The sequence below is a fragment of the Anopheles marshallii genome, chromosome 3 (assembly GCF_943734725.1).
Source record: "Anopheles marshallii chromosome 3, idAnoMarsDA_429_01, whole genome shotgun sequence".
Classification (NCBI taxonomy): Eukaryota; Metazoa; Arthropoda; class Insecta; order Diptera; family Culicidae; genus Anopheles; species Anopheles marshallii.
Genome location: NC_071327.1, coordinates 81,718,247 through 81,737,988, shown reverse-complemented (window position 1 = coordinate 81,737,988; position 19,742 = coordinate 81,718,247). Strand labels below are relative to the sequence as shown.

Genomic DNA, 19,742 nt, shown 5'->3' with positions numbered 1-19,742 from the left:
AACCTCTGGTCAAACTGGTCCAATCGGTTCGGATTGCGTGAGCCTGCGTGTGCGGCTTTGCTGCTCCATCTCCTTTGGATGCCCCCTCTGGCGGCATGTGGAACAAATGCTAGCTCGGAGGGATTTTCAGCCCGATGCGTCAGCTTATCCGCGTACATAATCACCCCCGGGAGGCGACCGCACATTTGTACCGGCCCGTTTGCCAAGGACGCCATATTAGCTCTGTGTTTCTACTTTTCGATCCACGTCCAACATAAACATCTCCGCGTCCTTACTTTCGAGTTTCGAATCAACCATCGACCATCTCCAATAACTGCGCCCGATTCGTTCGATTATTTGTGTCAATTTTAAGGGTCAATCAGAGACCGAGACCGGCCAAATTATGGCGGGTCTTTTGTTGATGGTTTTTTGATGACATTTTGCAGCAGATGAGTCCCCGTGTGGTAAGGTGCCCCATTAATGGGATTATTGTTCCGAAAACCTAACCGTAACCCAGCAAACCAACAGGCCAGGGACCTGACGGCAAGGGCGGCCGGAGCAGCCAGGATCAGGTTAATGAATTCCATGTGCGTTGTCTTACATGGATCTCGTCTTACGTAATGACGGTGAACCATCGACGGTGTGGCCGAAACAAACCGCGCCGACATTCGGTATCAATCGAAAACGAAACATACATAATGTGTTTATTTGATTTGTTTCAGTGATTTTTAATTTGATTCTTAATAAACCTTTAATAAACCCCTAATAAACCTTTCAACGTGATTCGTACGCCATAATTACGAACAGCGTGCTGCCCGTTCGTCTTCATTATTTGTCGAAGTGATTTAATTTCGACGGCTTCATTGATTTTTCCCTTGATTGGGACCCTTCCCTGTATAACACAATCTCCCGGCGACCAACCAAACTGCAACGATAATCGAAAATCAAAATTGTTGACCACACATTGCAAGGTGAAGATGTACGAAAACAGCGCAGCGACTTCATCTCAAACGCTCGTGACGCATCAATACTGCCGGAAGGCGTTAGCACCGCGTGCAGACTCAATCTCCTTCTCCTCCATGCCGGGGTTCGGTACATCCGCTCGGAAAATGCTTCACACCGCGAGCTGCCCTCCCGGCAAACAAGCGATATCCGAATGCTGTTGCACAAACACGCCACGAACTCGTTGGCAGCTAAATCGACACCATCGTCAACGACATTAGCACCAAGCGCATTGCAAATGCGCGAGCCAATGAACCGTGGTGGGGCCGTGGATGCGTTGTGTGGCGGAAAAAATAAAGCGAACAGAACCGAACAGCCGTAAAAACTTTAACGCTTAAGTCGGTATCCACGCAAGGCTTTGTTTTTAGTTCTTTTTTACCTTCATTAATTAGGTTTAATTCGTCCGTTTCGAAACACATCGAATACCTTATGGCCTTCAGCGTGAGGCGTTACCACGTCCGCTGCAACATTCTGTCCGCTAAACCAATCTCAACTTTGTCCTCCGGTTGTCTTATCTAGAATTTATGTAGATTCATTTTGCGGCCAGAACTTAAAAACCTTGCGCGATAAGAAGAATTCAATTCTCGCTCAGTGATCACACGATTCAGGAGACAAATTAATGATTAATTAAGCAGAAAATCAAATCCACTTCCAACAATTACGCCCTAGAATGCCATTAGAAAATTATTCAAAGTCGCTAGCAGGAAGATCGCTAGCAAAGATCTGAAGCGTTCCACAAATAGCATGCCATCTTCCGCACGGTTGCGGAATTCTTCATGGGTGTTGTTCAGCTCGTATTTTACCGACGAAGGCTTTTCCGTTGGCTAATGTTATGTTTATTTATTTTCGCACACCTCAAAACTTTTCAAACGACCTCGCGGGAGGTCAGCGAAAAATAACCTCAACGTTGGGACCACGGAAAATGGCGCCCGGGGTATCACCAAACTTGATTAGCAAGATGGTCGATGAATTGGAACGGCGTTGGGGGGGGGAGAGTTCCACTACCCGTCCGTGCCCATTCGTTTGTGTCCCTCCCTGTGTGGTGTACGTGTGTTTTATTGGTGATTCAGGCAAGCGACAAGTTCGGTAGCTACATTTATTATCGCTGTTGATTTATGGCCTATGTCAGGTGCGGATTTCCTTCCTGCTGGACTGACGGTGTGCAATGGAACTGCTACCCCGAGTACATCGATCGGGCACGGTCGTAATTTGGTAGCGTGTAATTGGTGCCCTCTATAGTTTGTGAACCATGAGTATCGTACCAAGCAGAAACAGTTTTCTAGAGTAATAGGTGGGTAATCTCGTTTATGCGTTCCATTCCATGTGTATAATATAGTTGCAACGAAACAAAATAAGACAACATTACGTATTAACTTTCTCAACAGATGCTACTCTCAAGACGTTACCCACTGTAGAAGTGTCTTACACAATTTTATCTATCCGATTCTCGTCCGAACACTGCCCGAGTGTTGTTGTGAGCGCTCTTAAAGAGCTTTAAAGGATATACAGGGGTTTCGAGTTTGAAGTAAGAATATTAGACCCATTTCTTGAGTTGAAGTGGAATGTGCCGAATTAAACATGGAATCAAACCCATTTACTTGATCTTGTTCGAAGCGAAATAGGCAACGATTGATCACCCAGCCATTCTTCCCAATCCCAATGTATTTTGCTTTTCTTGGTGCGATATCATTTCAAGAGTGCAAGTGCAAAAATGCAGTCCGTGCAGCACATTCAATCACATTCCAACGTACGGCGTGCTCTTCCATCACCTCCAAAGTTCTAACCTCGGGTCTCCTCAACAATATCGGTTTCACACGGTCACTACGTGCTGCGAAGAGGTTGGGCAAACGTTTTAAATGCTTCGCGTTAAACGCAGCACATACATGCGGGCTGCACCCAGTTGGGGTTGGTTTGGTAGCCGAGAGACACGTGGAACAATAATGATCGGAAGACACCGTCACACCGTGACGCTGCCAAGCTGCTAACATTCTTACACCGGTTTAGGAGTGCAGTTTCTACTGCAAACCGTTTCAGTTCCAGTTCCAACTAACCTAACCGAGCGGAACCCACGGAAAACCCACCCACAGAACGTGCGCGGGAGCACTTGGGTCGCGCAAACTGTCGAAGGATGATCGATTGGTGTTTGGTGGGGAGACTATGGCAAAACACGCATCTTCGGGCCCGTCCCATTAGTGCGCCAATTTTCAATTTTCAGTTTCAACCACGATTTCAAGGCAAGGTAAAAATCAATCCGCCATATGCCAAGTGCGAAAGTGATGGTGCGAGCGCCCTCCCCCCCGCCGAAAACTTTCGGCCAGTTTCGAGAGCATCGCCAAACAGTTACCAAAAAGTACACAAATTGACAGCTCTGTATGCGGCAATGCATGCCTAACACGGGTTTGTTGCATGCAGACATTGCGGGGGAGCCTAAATGGAAGAGACCGCTGTGCAATGAACCACCTTTTCCTTCGCTTCTCAGTAGATTTTACTTTGTTTGGAACCCACACCACAGCCAGAGAGCGTGTCCATTCTGTCTACCGATCAATTAAATTGTACCATGTTGTGTGTGTGTGTGTGTGTGCGTGTGGCCATACTCCCCAATCGATCGGCGTGAGGAATGGAACACACATGTGAACCAACAATCATCATTCACAATCACCCAAACAACCAAATCGAAAAAAAAACCAGAGACAGAAGCCCCGCATAATATGTAATCGCAAGAGTGCAACTGCAACATACCGGCCCAGAAGCGGCCACCCTCACGCGTGGGCCACTTGTGAAAAGTGTGAAGAAAGGCCTTTTTTGCTCCTCCAATGTCTGACGTATAGAGGCGCATCCATGCAAAACTCATTCAAGCAAATCAGTCCAATTGGTGCCGTTGCAACATGACTCCAAAAGCAACAAAAAAAAATGGCTACGTTCTTTTCACCGTAAGCGATCGATTGCGCTCCAATATGTGTTTGTTGAGCATATTGAATCTGTTTGCCTAACGCTGACGTTCGGTTTGTCCAACAAATAAAGTAAAACATTTTCGCAAGTCCCACAAAATGAACATCTTGTATCATGCGCTCACCTCGACTATGATCGTGTAAGTTAAACAAACAAAAATAAAATGTTGGTACATTTTAACGATCGATTACTTGCCAAATTAAGTTGCATTAATACGCCCATGCTTACCTTCTAGCCGGTTGCAATCACTTTGTAACATGACGTTTTGATTTCCGTTGTTATTATTGTTTGGGCTGCGAGTTACCGCCCACCGGAAGCGACTGGCTTATATGATTAAAACTCAATTCCGATCAGGCGAGCGGAAATTCGGCTAAAGAGCGGTTTCCGTATAAATTACCCGCACCACGGAACACTCGATCACGCAAAGAATGGATGATAGCAGCACGAAAGAAGTGAGTGCGAAAACAAAAACTGAAAGTGAACATCGTCCATCGTTAACTATCACGTTCTTTTGGGGGATCTTTTTGCTTAACAATTGCTCACTACTCACAAAGAGAATATTCCCTTACGCACTTGTTTTGAACCATTTCACACAACTACTATTGCGGCTGTTCGTATCCGTATTCAATTCTGCAATATATTCCACAACAGGTTGATAACACAAAACGGCACTTTGCTTGGTTCGTCACGTTCCATTAGGCTAACGCTTCTTCATCCACACTTTACACTTCCAGCTATCCATAATTTTGCCCAGCAGCAGTAAGAACCGCAAAAGAAAGCGGACACCATTTCCTGTCGGCACACACACACAAACCTTCGAAAGCACACCGGGAGCTTTTCCGCCCGACCGTGTTGTGGCCACCGTTGTGGGAAACACTTTTGATCACAAACTCCTAGCCCAGGACACACAGGGAAGCAGAGCAACCGAACGCACCTCACGCGTTCACAGCAACGGAATGGTGTGTTTGCAAAAGGCGACCGATGATCGATCGCGCTCGCACACACATCACACTCCGATCGTCGATTTCGGGTAGCTTTCGTCGACGGTGCGCCTACGGTGCGGTAGTGTTTGTTCCCCTACTATGAACTATTTCACTACACAACGGTAGTATACGCGAGAGAGTGGGATATTCGGTCCGCACCGGCCAGCCTGTCGGTGCGAAACAGGGAAGGGCAAGCTTCGTCCACGAGGTGCGTTATTCTCCTTCTCCTTCACCGCACGATTCGTCTATTCCGGCACACCTTTCGCTCACTGCACCGTCGTCATCGTCTGGTAAATAATTTCTTTTAACTGTTGGTGTTGCCGTTTTTGGATGCTGACGCTGTTAAACTAGGCGTTAGAAAACACTACCGTCTTTGCACCGAAACAGTTCCAGCTCCAACGCTGAAAAACACAAAACTGACTCTCGGAAGGAAGATAACACAAAATACGATTGATAACAAGCGGCATCAAAATCGGATGTAGGTGAGAAAGGGAGAAACGATGTTCCGAGATCGATCTTTCGTAGGCCGTTTCGTGTTTATTATATTTTTGATTGCTGTATTTCAACGCATGATGAGATGTCTTGCCCTTCAAGATGGCTGTTAAGTAATACTTCAATTATCGTTGCGAAAACGAGTTGTTCTATAAGATCTATGTCTTATCAATCATCATTCCACGATACAGATAACAATGTACCACCAGCCTCGACTGCTGGATCGTTTCTGGATGACCCCGCTGATCCATATTATGTCACCGAAATGGCAACATTTAGCAAAAGCTCGTTGGCATGCTTTCGATACGCAAACGCTTTGCTTGCGGCTACCCTAACCTTCCAATACCGTAAACCGCTTGGTGGGTTAACTACTTTCTTGTGAAGCTACAAATTATGCAAATAAAAACATAAACCGAACAATAAGCAACCGAACGAAACCCTCCGAAATCCCCCCTAATACACACCCAATAAAAAAATGACACAACATTCACCCGGGCTGCGGCATAAGTAATAATCGTCGGGAGAAGTTTTGCCGTTACGGAACTGGGTCAGCCGCGGTGGGCTGCGTAGAAAAATTTGTCGCGACACCGAACGTTACCCGTGCCTTTCGCGAGCTGTTTGACGAAAACCCATCGTAAGTTATTGCATCTTTCAGCCCGAAGGTTGGTCACTTGAGGGATGTTACCGGCGCGAGACAAATGGATAACGCAAGGTCTCCCGGCTGGAGCAAGCTGAATGAATCGTTTGGCACCAGGCACCAGGCTAACAAGATGAATGGGGCCCGGCTTCAATCACTGCTGGGTGGCAATTGTGAAAGGAAGATGCAAACTGTCGCGAAACGGAGCTGAGCAAGAACCTGAAGCAGCCACCGTAACCGGATCTTAGCTGACGATTGAAGCGAATGTAACCCTCCCATTCGGGGGTGTGTTTAAATTTTGGCAATACATCAACTGCTGACTTTGCGCAGATCATCTAGATTATCGGTGCGTGTTGCATCATATTCTAATCTTGTAAAGTATTATTCAAATCAGCTCGAGACGCAAGAAACGATCTTAATAATTTGTCCTTTCTCCACTTGGGGCTTGGAGCTCGGGTCTTGAAGAAGTCATTAAATTCGTTGCGCCCACAATAAGATGAGCACATTCGTCAGGCATAGGCACCCATTTTCAACACAAAAAGGTCAAAGTACGGTAGCGAACACGGGAGCAATTTTCGTTTTTACTACAAGACAAACGTTGAAGTTGCTCAACTTAACCTTTCGCCAGTCATGAGGATCCAGGCGTGTTCAAGGGTCCGACATCATCAACTTGATCTACCAAAACGGTCTAACGAAGTATCTTTTAGGATGTATCTCATGTGCAGTAGTTCATTTGTACCTGTAATATTATGAAGATGTACACTTATCTTCGTGAATTGATGAATGATGCTAAACAATTTGTATTGTGTCCAGGCTAAGCTCATCTGAAAAATACCATCAAATTGTGTTAATTTTATCTATTCTTAAGTAGCATTACCCACCGCAGAACACTAAACAATCTAACTTCGTACCATCTCCTAAAGCGAACATTTATCGAAAATTCCTCAACATCAAACTGTTGGCAAACGACCCAAGACAGCAAACCACACTCAAAAACAAAACCGAAATACCTGCCTGCCAGCATTACCTCACCCGCGAGTGCATGATGATCGTTTTCCCGCTTCTTCCTTTAATCGATTATCCGAATCCGCAGGAAAACCGTTTACATAATTATAGCCCCCCAAAGGTGTCAGAAGAAAGGCAGGCAGCTTCTTATGCTGTCGTTTTACGCCACTCGAAAGCAAAAGCCGGCATTCGCAACCGGGAGAACACCCTGGAAGACGTTGCCACACCCTCGAGGGACCAAACAGTTGACGGCGGCGGACACCATCCTGGTCGATCCGGGATGGCTGGGCGATGATAATGATATGGATTTTTTGGTGCAAGTTGTTTCATAAATATTCACCCGTTTGATTGATTCTAAAACGGAGGTCCTTCGTTGGAGGTTTTACCGTACGATCGGTGCATGTTCGAGCCAAGGTCGTATCAGACAGAACAGAAAGGGGAAAGATAATCGGTCAGAAAGACGTTGCAGCACGCAACGGATGACTTGAATGCACATTGGCGGAAAAAACAAAGCTGCAAAAGCGCATCAGCGGGATGACTTAATTTTTACCATCAGTGTCGACATTACATTATATAAAACTGTGATCACATTGATCTTAAAAAGATGGTCCAAATCGAAGTTCATGCTATTTGTTTACATTCCCATTAAAATACCGAGAATAGAACATTGTCCTTATCCTATGTTTTAATTTCTTGTATTTGCACTACAGTTCACAACTAATTGCGTTTGATCCGCAACTAAACACCTCAACTCACCTCATTACTGCAGAAGAAATGAAATAAAACTGGAGATAATTTTTGTTCAAAAACACAAATCACACAAAACGTTGATTTTCAAACGTGCGCATGCAGCTGATCGTAATACATAGAGGCTTGTGTCAACCGGGCCTAAGCTGCATTTGACAGCTCCTTTTGACATATTCAACCGTTTGGCTCAAAAGTTCTTCTGCGTCACGTACTGTGCACGCATTGAATTACGCCTGCTATTGCGTTTGCATTTTTCGTGAGTTGTTTCGTGGGAAAAATCTCAATCTATTGATAGTTACAAAGTATGTGATAATGCCAACAACTTAAAGTTTACTTTATCTCGCATGTGTGATAAAAGCAAGGAGCACAAATAACCCAATCGCAATGCAGCGAGTGATGCTTGGCCACACTAGCGTCCATTTGTCACCTAAGCAAAAACGGCTTTCGGTGGGGTTTGGAGTTCATTCGTCGGTACAGATTCATAAAACCGTCACACCGCCCACCATGCAACATCTGCCTAACACCAGCTCGTATGACGAAGTGGCGACTCCCGGTAGAAGAAAGAGTCTGCACGAAGCGCTTCTGACGCGTCTCCTATCGACACCAAGCGATGAGCCACTGTTTAGGCAGAACTCATCCGACGGACCCGAATCACAGCGTACGGCAGATGAGTCCTTCGATAGCTGCCTGTCTGGCAGAAGCTCACCATTTGAGCTAAACCTGCTGAACCAAACTCCGGACGCTATGCGATGTATTACGCCGCCAGTAGTGGACGCTGCCGTTCCACCCAATCGTCACATGCAACTGCTGATGCGTGATTTTAACAGTCCTTCGGCGACGGCCAGATTGCGCGCGGTGCGTGCTTTAAATTCGGCTTCCAAACGCAACGCGTACGGTAACTTTGATATATCGTACGCCGAGCAGGACATCATCACGGCCGAGGAAAGGCTTGCGCAGGAAAAGCGAACGATTCAGGATATTATGCGAGACGTTTGTGTGTACGTGGAGGTGCGCTCCGGTACGGACAATCGTTCGGAAGGGATAAAGGAACATATTGCGTCGCTGGGAGCGAAGGTCAACGAGAGATTGTTAAGGTAATTACTGTTGCTGAGAATTGTTTGTCGAAACGTTAATCACTTATTTCTTTCGATTGTAGAGATACAACACACGTTATCTTCAAGGATGGGTTGCTTTCCACGTACCAAAAAGCGAAAAAGATGGACATTCCGATCGTGTCGATACTGTGGATCGAGGCTTGTAAACGACACACCTGTCTGATGAATCCGAACGACTTTAAAATATCCAATCTGGAACGATACGAAAATCCGGATCTTTTCAAGCGTATTCGGGTGAGTTCATTACTCCTAGGTTTTATGACATATTTCAGTTTCACATACCTTTTCACTTTTCAGCGTCAAAAATCGATGCAACCTGGAGCAGAGGAAGCGGCCAAGAAGCGTCCAAATGTTACCGCCAAATCAAAGGCAGCTGTTACCGTGATATCCCCACCGTCAAAGTTGCCCGTTCTGCATCGAATTCGTAAAGACGATCGGCTGGAGCGTATACTGAATGACTTTGAGGCAGAACATCAAATAAACAGCTCGGCCGAAGGACCGATCGATGAGTACGATCAACTTCTTCAGGCGGCACCGATGCGCATCCTGGAACGGTTTCGATCTACTCCAACTCCCATGGATCGGGAAGAGGATGATCAGACCGTTAGCACGACACCAACTACTACCAGAGATGAAACACCGCAAATAACGATTGATAGTTCATCACGGCGTGCATTATTCGTTGGAACGGGACCAAAGTCTGCCACACCAAGATCACGGCGCCAAACGGTCATGTTTACACCGCAAATGACGAACGTTGAAGAGGAATCTGCAGCTAACCCGAATGTGATTGATGAAACACCCAAACAAACTTCGGTTAGAAATCGCCGTAAAACAATCGTACCAGCAGCAGCGGCTGAGGAATCGTCTTCAACAGAGAACACCAATGTTTCGAACCGTCGTAAAAGTATCGTTAATCCAAGCGTTACCCAATCACCTGTAACGACAACCAGAACGATTCGTACGCGTCGTAGCGCAATCATCTCGAACGCGGCAGAAATGGATAATCTCTCTGCTCTGAACAACCAAACTAGTCTAGGTGAGAAGAGCGATCTCAACCAGCAAAAATACCCAATGCCAGCGAAGGTTGCACCAAAAAAGCCTATCACTGTTGCAAAGGAAGCTGTTACTTTTGATCGTACCCACACCCCGGTTTCCATCACGACGGTGAACAAACGATCTCGACGGAAGACGATTGCATTCGGTAATGAGGAGAATACGCCACCCTTAGCCGCGATATCGATGGATGTAACAAAGACTTCTACGAAGACACGTAACGCGACGGTGTGCAACACTATCTGTTCGCCGAAAGACATGGAAATGTCTAGCATAATTGGCCAAAATCAAACAAAAAGTGGCAATAAACTCACTGCGGTTGATTTGACGAAATTAAACAGTATCGGATCGGTGATAAGCATTTCATCGGAAGAAGGCAATGATCCTAAACGAAACGAACTTCAGAACCGTAATCGACGTCGGACGCTATTTATTCCTTCCGTAGAGAGTGCAATGGACGGAATGGTTCCGGTGCAAAGCGATACAGCACGATCCTCGATAGTATTATCCACCACTGCAAGACGTAGAATGACACTCGGCACTCCAAGGAACTCCGACACCCCGATGGAACCACTGGAGGTGACCGAAACGCCACCGGAACCATCACATTCTCGCCTGACAAATGCTGATGGTAGCAGTATCGTCAATAAGCCAAATCCTACCTCCAGTTCTACGCCAATATCTGCAGATTCTGCCATTTCTGCTTTAAACGGTCGAAAGACCCTGCTAGAGCAGTACAACGATTCGCTTCTCTTCAGTTCAACTCGCGCGCCCGATCGGCGACGACGTACCGTTTTTGACATCACGATGGACATTATGGGTCAGCGGTTGACCGAGATCAATCGACAAGCAGCAGCAGCAGCAAAAGCGTCTGCAAAGCCAATCGAATGTGATGAAACATCCGAAGAGGCCAGCTCTGTGGAGAGTGTTGCAGCGGTGTTAAAGTCTCCTACGCCACAGCCACTACAAACTTCCCTAGACGCGTACTACCGGAAGGCATCCAAGTCATGTGAAAAATCAACACAACAAGATGCCACAACGACTGAAGCGCCACGGAAACGAAAGCTTTTTAACATCCAAACGACCGAAGAGGAAGTAGTGGGCGTCCGTAAATCACCGGCGACGGCAATCACCAAACCAACGCCCAAACGACGCTCACTGGCCCCAACTGCAATTGGTACGAAACACCCAACAACAACCGCGTTGTCGAGCAGGAAACGGCGCACCACCGCACTGTTCACATCACCGATCGATCCCACCCAGCGCCCGGCTGGGAAAGAAGATACAAGGAAAACTCTTTTCCCAATCGGGCGTGGCTTACCAACGATGGCGTCACAACAACCCGCGACCGAGTTGCCGCGACAATATTTGGCCACCACTAATCTGCACACCGAGCAGAGCACATTCGTAAAGGAGGTACGGTTTCATTAGTAGAATTTCTGGGGATAGGATTGAAGGAATCGTGAAGGGTTAGAAGGGGAGGAAAGGCACTTGAAGGATGTGTATGATTCTGATTCAATCGCTTCAATAGCTTAATGACTGTCGAAAATGGAAGGCCGAGTAGAAGTGCGAATGATCGATGGTAGATTTAATATAGCACGGTATTTTTAGTATTTGATTGTCTGATTTTTCCTTATTTTGTTTCGAGTGCATTAACCTTCCTTAGTTTTGGGGGCTACGTCTTGGGAGCCGTCGCAATAAAGTCTGTTTCGTGTTCATTCTAATCGAAAACGAGCATTATTACTTTCGGTGTACTTATTCAAGCAAGCACGATATTTTCAACCTCTCGCGCGGAGGAGACCAGATCAGAACAAAACCGTTTAAAGAATAATTTTACTATTCTGCCCATCCCCAACAGGCCATCGCTAGCCTCGATGGGTTCATAATAGAGGCGAACGTCACCGACAACACCACCCATCTGGTAACGCTCGAATCGCGCCGCACGATCAATCTGCTCCGTGCGCTTATACGAGGTCTCTGGATTGTGCGCTACGAATGGATCGTCGAGTCATACCAAGCGGGCCGATGGCTGTCGGAGGAACGGTTTGAGCTGCGCGACTTTTCCCGCGCGGTGCAGCTTAATCGTAGCGAACGGCAAGCGTTCGGTAGTCTGTACCGTAATGAGCTGCTTGCTGACTACGCACCGTTCTGGATATCGCCCCGTTGTGCCATTCCTGAGCAGCAGTTGCGCGAGCTTATACTGCTGTGCCGCGGGAAGGTGACCGGCAATGCGGCCCGGGCAAAGTTTCTAGTCGTAGACCCGAGCGACAGTGATGCGGCACCGATCGAAGGACAGATTGCGGTAGCTCCGGCATGGATTCTGGACAGCATTACCCTCAACAAGGTAAAGAAGCTGTCGAAGAAGTATCGCGTAGAGTAGAAAACGATTGTTCGTTTTGATATTCTTTGGTTTGTTTAAAGACTGATAGTAGAGTAAGTACACTTAGTAGACGAACAACTCTCTACGTTAGATGAGTTTTAATAAAACACACACTTATTCGTACACGGTTTCGCACATGAAAAAGTTTTCCGCACCGCATTGTCTATCGTCGAAGGTGTAGTTGATGGACCACGGTTGGAAGTACTCCAGCACAACGCAGTTCTCGTACGTGCAGTTATCGTGCATCGCATTGTTCGGTTCGTTTTTGGTCCAACGATCGTACGTTAACCGTTCGCCGGTGGACGAAAAGAAGAACTGGCCTTCCTCCCCGAGATCGTTACCGGCGGTCCACATGTGCAGAATGCCGTGTGTTTTTGTAAAACCGCTCTTCTCGATATACTCCACCACACCATTCAGCTGCTCGTCGTTGTTGATCGCTACCAGGAACATACCACGCGTCCTGCAGTATTCCGACGCCTTGTACCAGTTGAGCTGCGATATGGGGTTAGATGGAAGGACAACCCATTTTTAGATTTATTTACTTGACCATTTAGTCTGGGGACAGACATAATTGAGTGAAGACACACAAACTTGCCTACCTTAAACGTGTTACCAAAGTAATAGGACTTCTCACGGAAGATTCCGAACGTGTTGACATCCTTTTGCGTGCTTATAAAACCCACTGCAAGGAAGCTGATCATGAGCACGATCAGATGTGCCAATCGTTTCGACTCCATCGTTGCTTGCTTGTACGATGTCCAATACACAATGAACACTGACCGCGATCGTGTCCGTTACACACTCAACAGATGGTTGGAATTTACGCACAAACCGGTGCTTCACGATACGATCGCTGCGTGTCTTGGTGCAGTGCAAAGTTTTATGTTGATGTTTGTCTGAACGATTACATTGCCCGAAACCAGTTTTGGTGGGGTTTCCGTTGTTTGGATTCATGATTACTGCCCGTAGATTGAAGGTCTTTGCTTGGGTTTATCGGATTCGAAGCATGCTCCCACACTTCCCATAAAGCACCTTGACCAAGGGTCATATAACCGAGAACTTGAAAAGAGAGCGATAATGCACAGCGATTGTTGTTGTTTACGGTTTACTTATATTTTGTTAAAAATAGGTCACACCGAATCTAAACCTCATGCCGGAAGCGTTTCACAGAGGAACAGAAATTCCCGCATACAGGATCGATCGTTAAATGTGTAGTTATAGTTTGCACCACCCTCCGACCAATACTCCAGGATGGCGCAGTCTTCCCCGGTGCAATCGTCGATCTTGTAGTCGTTCGGTTCGGTTTCGCTCCAGTTCTGGTAGTTAACACGCTCTCCGGTCGATGCCCAGTGGAATTCTCCCTCCTCACCGAGATCGTTTGCGGATATCCAGGCGTAAAGGGTTTTGTGCGTTTTTGGGTAGCCCGTGCTGGTCAGATACTCGATGACAGCTTCCCGTTCCTCGGCGTTCCTTATCGACAACAGGTACATTCCACGCGATCGGCAGTACTCTACCGCCTTAAACCAGTTGAGCTTTGGGTGAAAATTTGATGTTTTTTTTATTCTCGCCTTAATAAGGTTCAGTCATACTAACCTTGAAGGAATTGCTGAAGTAGTATTCCTTCTGGCGGAAAACCCCGAACGTGATGTCACTTTCCTGGGCCGATAGCTTCAGTACCGTTAGCAGAACAAGCAAGAACACTATTTGTAGTTTCGCCATTTCTTTGCAATCGTTTCGGACCAACTGCTTCTATCAGACTGATTCAATGTCTTCAATATCGCGTCTGTACAGAGCCGGACGAATGAAGAGCGCAATACTAACACAAAACTATTGATTGGAACAAGCACGACGAAGAACCTGTTTCAATCCACGCACACACGCAAAGAGGTCGGATTGAGTTGACCTCGCCTTATCGGAAGAAGGATGTGGTAAAGAAATGCCGAACATGGTCTATCAACAAAAGTATAAGACGCTCGTGCTCGTGGCCCAGCGTGGAACATTTCTTCGGCACGTTTGGTTCATTGTCATTTCATATGATGTGAAAATAACTTCTACAACTACCTATTCCACAGGTTTGGCTCAACTCCAATAAACTACAGCATCTAACCATGTAACTAGAGATGTGCACGCTGAGTAAGAGTGAGTGAGTGATTTGAAACCTTCGAGAGAGTGAATGAATATAAATCAGCACGAAGAGTTTTTATGACTCCTTTAACCACTCTTTTGCGTTTATACTCACTCTTACTCTCTGTGCCGACTAGAAACTCACTCAGGAGTGAGTAAAACTGTTTTATCACTCTTAGGATTATAATCACTCTGTAAGAGTGAGTAAAAGAATATTATCACTCTTTGGATTATAATCACTCTGTAAGAGTGAGTAAAAGAGTATTATCACTCTTTTGGGATTGTTAGCACCGAGGATGAGTGAGAAAACGTCCAGGAAATGACAGGGGATCCCCTGGCGGGCGATGAATAAAATCCAAAGAGAGTGATAAAACACGTTTTCTCACTCATCCTCGGTGCTTACAATCCCAAAAGAGTGATAATACTCTTTTACTCACTCTTACAGAGTGATTATAATCCAAAGAGTGATAATACTCTTTTACTCACTCTTACAGAGTGATTATAATCCTAAGAGTGATAAAACAGTTTTACTCACTCCTGAGTGAGTTTCTAGTCGGCACAGAGAGTAAGAGTGAGTATAAACGCAAAAGAGTGGTAAAAACATAAATGCAGTGTAATATTTTTTAATGAATCTCAAAAGAGTGAGTAAAGGTTTCAAATCTTTAAACCTACTCTTTGGCTCCGATTTAAATCATTGAAAAGAGTGATTATTCACATCTCTACATGTAACGATACACCCACGAAGAAGCATTATGAGATCTTACGGAACTGCATTGAGCCAGTATAATTGCAGCTTTAAAACAACGTAATAATCGTGTAAGGTTAAAGTATTATTATGCTACATCTAAGTAAGCTAAATTACCAACATGCACATTTCAGCATCTTGCTGGCCGTGATCACCCACAATAGTCGTGCGCTACGCACCTGGTGTCAGGAGAAGGCAAAGCCACTGTTTCCTGGTTCCGCCTGAGACAAGCCACTGTGTCTTTGGCAACTCTCAGAACTTGGAAACTCTTTCTACGTGGAGGCAATTCACACAATGTCCACGCATCATTGTGTTTGTGTCCCAATCTATACGCTTACGCATTTTTGCAAGCGATTCGGGATAGTTCGCAACGTTGCTGACAGCGCACAAGCTCCATGCCGTATATGTCAACTCTTAGTGCTTTAACTTAACCTAAGGAAGACCTAAGGTATTTCCGGTACAGATGGCTCGTTAAGCCTTGCTGAACGAACATCTTCGTTAAAGGTTACTAAACGATCTATGAATTCTTCAAACGTCTCGATCAACTCGATCTGGCCTTTTCTTCGTTCTATTTGTGCATTTTATTAGTCATCTCATCATAACCTTCTTCAAGTTCTTTTCCGTTACATGGATAACCGAAAATAGGACCTCATTGTACATATTAGATTGCAGCATCATGCCGGAAGTGTTTCACAGAGGAACAATAATTTGTGATCACATGATCGATCATTGAATGTGTAGTTATAGTTTGCACCATGTCCCGACCAGTACTCTACGTGGCAACAGTCCTCTTTTCTGGAATCCTCACCGCCGCTCATGCCGCTCGGTTCGTTTTGTCTCCAATTCAGGTAGTTAAACCGTTCTCCAGTCGATGCCCAGTGGAATTCTCCCTCCTCACCCAGGTCGTTTCCAGATGTCCAAAAAATAAAGCTGCTATGCGTTTTTGGGTAACCCGTGCTGGTCAGATACTCGATAACAGCTTCCCGCTCTTCGGGGTTCCTTACCGACAGCAGGAACATTCCTCGCAAACGACAGTACTCTACCGCCTTGAACCAATTCAGCTGTGGTTGCAATTGTGTTGTTTATTTAATTGCTACATTAGTTAATTCCTACACTAACCTTGAAGGAGTTGCTGAAGTAGTATTCCTTCTGGCGGAAAACCCCGAACGTGATGTCACTTTCCTGGGCCGATAGCTTCAGTACCGTTAGCAGAACAAGCAAGAACACTATTTGTAGTTTCGCCATTTCTTTGCAATCGTTTCGGACAAACTGCTTCTATCAGACTGATTCAATGTCTTCAATATCGCGTCTGTACAGAGCCGGACGAATGAAGAGCGCAATACTAACACAAAACTATTGATTGGAACAAGCACGACGAAGAACCTGTTTCAATCCACGCACACACGCAAAGAGGTCGGATTGAGTTGACCTCGCCTTATCGGAAGAAGGATGTGGTAAAGCAATGCCGAACATGGTCTATCAAGAAAAGTATAAGACGCTCGTGCTCTTGGCCCAGCGTGGAACATTTCTTCGGCACGTTTGGTTCATTGTCATTTCATATGATGTGAAAATAACTTCTACAACTACCTATTCCACAGGTTTGGCTCAACTCCAATAAACTACAGCATCTAACCATGTAACGATACACCCACGAAGAAGCATTATGGGATCTTACGGAACTGCATTGAGCCAGTATAGTTGCAGCTTTAAAACAACGTAATAATCGTGGAAGGTTAAAGTATTATTATGCTACATCTAAGTAAGCTAAATTACCAACATGCACATTTCAGCATCTTGCTGGCCGTGATCACCCACAATAGTCGTGCGCTACGCACCTGGTGTCAGGAGAAGGCAAAGCCACTGTTTCCTGGTTCCGCCTCAGACAAGCCACTGTGTCTTTGGCAACTCTCAGAACTTGGAAACTCTTTCTACGTGGAGACAATTCACACAATGTCCACGCATCATTGTGTTTGTGTCCCAATCTATACGCTTACGCATTTTTGCAAGCGATTCGAGATAGTTCGCAACGTTGCAGCGCATAAGCTCCATGCCGTATATCTCATCTTTTAGTGCTTTAACCGAACCTAAGGAAGACCTAAGGTATTTCCGATCCGCAACGATCTATGAATTCTTCAAACGTCTCGATCAACTCGATCTGGCCTTTTCTTCGTTCTATTTGTGCCTTTTATTAGTCATCTCATCATAACCTTCTTCAAGTTCTTTTCCGTTACATGGATAACCGAAAATAGGACCTCATTGTACATATTAGATTGCAGCATCATGCCGGAAGTGTTTCACAGAGGAACAATAATTTTTGATCACATGATCGATCATTGAATGTGTAGTTATAGTTTGCACCATGTCCCGACCAGTACCCTACGTGGCAACAGTCCTCTTTTCTGGAATCCTCACCGCCGCTCATGCCGCTCGGTTCCTCTTGTCTCCAATTCAGGTAGTTAAACCGTTCTCCGGTCGAAGCCCAGTGGAATTCTCCCTCCTCACCCAGGTCGTTTCCAGATGTCCAAAAGATAAAGCTGCTATGCGTTTTTGGGTAGCCCGTGCTGGTCAGATACTCGATAACAGCTTCCCGCTCTTCGGGGTTCCTTACCGACAGCAGGAACATTCCTCGCAAACGACAGTACTCTACCGCCTTGAACCAATTCAGCTGTGGATGCAATTGTGTTGTTTATTTAATTCCTACATTAGTTAATTCCTACACTAACCTTGAAGGAGTTGCTGAAATAGTACTCCTTCTGACGGAATATCCCAAACGTGACTTCACTATCCTGCGCCAACAACTTCTGCACACTTAGCAAGACAAGGAACACTGCTTGTAGTTTCGTCATTTCATAACTATGGTTTCAAACAAACTGCTTCTATTGGAATTATTTGCCATACGTAGGGATGCGAAATGCCGGATTGAGTTTACGTTCGCCTTATCGGAAAGAAATCTTGCTGTTTTGCTGAGCATGCTCTATCAGTAATTTTTAAGCTAAGTTACGATCGTGCTGGAAGTGTTTTCTTCTTAAACTTTTCTTCGGTTCTTCGAACAAATGCTTCTAACTATCTAACGATTCACACATAAAGTAATATTCCCTATGGCAAGTCCTATCGTCTAACGAATAGTTTGCTCCACCGGGTACTGGAGGCTCGTAGTGCTGCAGTACTACACACTGCTCTATTATGCAGTCGTTCTCTTTCGCATGGTTAGGCTCGCCCACGGACCAACGATCGAGCACTATCCGTTCACCCGTCGATGTCCAGATGAATTGATTCTGCTCTCCCAGATCGTTCCCCGAGGTCCACATCTGTAGCGTCTTGTCGGTGTTAAAAAAGCCACTTTTCTTTACATAGTCAATTACTCCATCCAGTTGCTCTTGGTTATTGATCGACACTAGGAATAAACCTTGAGACCTACAGAATGCAGACGCCTTGTGCCAGTTTAGCTGCAGACGAGAAAGGCAAAACGGTTATAACTGGGAATGGGTACTAAAAAGTATCGCATATATTTGACTTACCTTAAAGGTAGAACCAAAGTAGTAAGATTTCTGCTGCAAAACTCTAAACGATATCGCATCATGGCTAATGGCTGATATTTGAAATTGAAACAACAAGGAAACTGTTAAAATAGCTACAATTGGAGTCACAAAGGAGTGCTTCATGGCGTTGCACAGCTACTTGAAGATGCTTGCTCGTTTAATCGCAATGGATTCTTGGAACGTAACTGACCGTCAGACTCGTTATATTTGCAAATAGACCTTATCAGAACGTACTCTATCACAGAATACGTACTCTTGTTAAAAGAAGTAACATTGTAACGCACATAAAAAAATCATCTATTGTTGATTAACCTGTCTATAAAGTAATTTTTCAGGTCTATCATACTTCAACTTGAAGTGAATGTTCTCCAATTTCCCGAAGAAAAATAATACATTGGTATCAATAGAACTGTACAATGTTACAGAATGCATACACCCAGTCCGATTTGTTTCTATTTTTGGTGCATCTCATCCGGCCGTCTCAATTGATTCTGGTGATTTTATTTTTGGAAGAAAAGGGCATCTTTCCCGTTGCTAGAGGTCACATTGATGCATTTTCCACATTTGGGGAACACTGAGCAAGACATTAAAATATCTACCTCAATCTGTTCAACCTCACTGACTTCAAGTCGCGAGGATGGCATCGCTGTTGGCTGTTACATTATAGATTTTGAATATATTTTAAGAAATACAAACATACTAAAAAATATCTCTGGATTGAAGAACATAAATAAGTACAATCTAAATAAAAAAAAAACATTTTAAAACATTTTAAAATACCTTACCGAACTGTTATACCAAACACTTTTCCATCCTGCGGCGCAATCTCCAGCATCATCGTTCGGCTGCACTAACACTTGTACACCCGCCATCGTAACTCACACGTGCAAAAATCACCGCCAATTTATGCAATACGCCCTTCAAAGCTTGGAAGACATTCACACACCACCAAAGTAGGCTGAGTGTAAGAGAAAAAATTTATTCAAAGA

The 19,742-nt window shown here is 45.2% G+C and overlaps 6 protein-coding genes across 6 annotated transcripts; 1 reads left to right on the top strand and 5 right to left on the bottom strand.

Annotated features, from left to right (window-relative positions):
• The first annotated feature begins 8,178 nt into the window (after positions 1-8,178).
• Positions 8,179-12,345, top strand: LOC128712278 (mediator of DNA damage checkpoint protein 1). The gene is made up of 4 exons (XM_053807173.1): positions 8,179-8,888; positions 8,951-9,143; positions 9,207-11,381; positions 11,824-12,345. The coding sequence occupies exons 1-4, from the start codon at positions 8,179-8,181 to the stop codon at positions 12,343-12,345; spliced, it is 3,600 nt and encodes a 1,199-aa protein (XP_053663148.1).
• A 114-nt stretch (positions 12,346-12,459) lies between these two features.
• Positions 12,460-13,082, bottom strand: LOC128716133 (C-type lectin 37Da-like). Its single transcript, XM_053811054.1, has 2 exons — positions 12,945-13,082; positions 12,460-12,837 (listed from the first exon to the last, which is right to left on the bottom strand). Exons 1-2 carry the CDS (start codon positions 13,080-13,082, stop codon positions 12,460-12,462), a joined length of 516 nt encoding a protein of 171 aa, XP_053667029.1.
• A 411-nt stretch (positions 13,083-13,493) lies between these two features.
• Positions 13,494-14,064, bottom strand: LOC128711039 (C-type lectin 37Db-like). The gene is made up of 2 exons (XM_053805906.1): positions 13,939-14,064; positions 13,494-13,877 (listed from the first exon to the last, which is right to left on the bottom strand). Exons 1-2 carry the CDS (start codon positions 14,062-14,064, stop codon positions 13,494-13,496), a joined length of 510 nt encoding a protein of 169 aa, XP_053661881.1.
• Positions 14,065-15,888: 1,824 nt separating this feature from the next.
• Positions 15,889-16,459, bottom strand: LOC128711034 (C-type lectin 37Db-like). Its single transcript, XM_053805902.1, has 2 exons — positions 16,334-16,459; positions 15,889-16,275 (listed from the first exon to the last, which is right to left on the bottom strand). Exons 1-2 carry the CDS (start codon positions 16,457-16,459, stop codon positions 15,889-15,891), a joined length of 513 nt encoding a protein of 170 aa, XP_053661877.1.
• A 1,033-nt stretch (positions 16,460-17,492) lies between these two features.
• LOC128716054 (C-type lectin 37Db-like) lies at positions 17,493-18,060 on the bottom strand. Its single transcript, XM_053810976.1, has 2 exons — positions 17,938-18,060; positions 17,493-17,879 (listed from the first exon to the last, which is right to left on the bottom strand). The coding sequence occupies exons 1-2, from the start codon at positions 18,058-18,060 to the stop codon at positions 17,493-17,495; spliced, it is 510 nt and encodes a 169-aa protein (XP_053666951.1).
• A 213-nt stretch (positions 18,061-18,273) lies between these two features.
• On the bottom strand, positions 18,274-18,876 carry LOC128713234 (C-type lectin 37Db-like). Its single transcript, XM_053808094.1, has 2 exons — positions 18,733-18,876; positions 18,274-18,660 (listed from the first exon to the last, which is right to left on the bottom strand). The coding sequence occupies exons 1-2, from the start codon at positions 18,874-18,876 to the stop codon at positions 18,274-18,276; spliced, it is 531 nt and encodes a 176-aa protein (XP_053664069.1).
• Positions 18,877-19,742: the final 866 nt, after the last annotated feature.

What these genes read in the sequence shown, in the direction of transcription:
- LOC128712278 (XM_053807173.1), top strand. Translation starts at nt 8,179, where the DNA reads ATGCAGCGAGTGATGCTTGGCCACACTAGCGTCCATTTGTCACCTAAG. An exon ending in GTCAACGAGAGATTGTTAAG is followed by an intron (nt 8,889 to 8,950) that starts GTAATTACTGTT and finishes TTTCGATTGTAG; the next exon opens with AGATACAACACACGTTATCT. An exon ending in AGAGCACATTCGTAAAGGAG is followed by an intron (nt 11,382 to 11,823) that starts GTACGGTTTCAT and finishes CATCCCCAACAG; the next exon opens with GCCATCGCTAGCCTCGATGG.
- LOC128716133 (XM_053811054.1), bottom strand. Translation starts at nt 13,082, where the DNA reads ATGGAGTCGAAACGATTGGCACATCTGATCGTGCTCATGATCAGCTTC. An exon ending in ACTTTGGTAACACGTTTAAG is followed by an intron (nt 12,838 to 12,944) that starts GTAGGCAAGTTT and finishes CCCATATCGCAG; the next exon opens with CTCAACTGGTACAAGGCGTC.
- LOC128711039 (XM_053805906.1), bottom strand. Translation starts at nt 14,064, where the DNA reads ATGGCGAAACTACAAATAGTGTTCTTGCTTGTTCTGCTAACGGTACTG. An exon ending in ACTTCAGCAATTCCTTCAAG is followed by an intron (nt 13,878 to 13,938) that starts GTTAGTATGACT and finishes TTTCACCCAAAG; the next exon opens with CTCAACTGGTTTAAGGCGGT.
- LOC128711034 (XM_053805902.1), bottom strand. Translation starts at nt 16,459, where the DNA reads ATGGCGAAACTACAAATAGTGTTCTTGCTTGTTCTGCTAACGGTACTG. An exon ending in ACTTCAGCAACTCCTTCAAG is followed by an intron (nt 16,276 to 16,333) that starts GTTAGTGTAGGA and finishes TTGCAACCACAG; the next exon opens with CTGAATTGGTTCAAGGCGGT.
- LOC128716054 (XM_053810976.1), bottom strand. Translation starts at nt 18,060, where the DNA reads ATGACGAAACTACAAGCAGTGTTCCTTGTCTTGCTAAGTGTGCAGAAG. An exon ending in ATTTCAGCAACTCCTTCAAG is followed by an intron (nt 17,880 to 17,937) that starts GTTAGTGTAGGA and finishes TTGCATCCACAG; the next exon opens with CTGAATTGGTTCAAGGCGGT.
- LOC128713234 (XM_053808094.1), bottom strand. Translation starts at nt 18,876, where the DNA reads ATGAAGCACTCCTTTGTGACTCCAATTGTAGCTATTTTAACAGTTTCC. An exon ending in ACTTTGGTTCTACCTTTAAG is followed by an intron (nt 18,661 to 18,732) that starts GTAAGTCAAATA and finishes TCTCGTCTGCAG; the next exon opens with CTAAACTGGCACAAGGCGTC.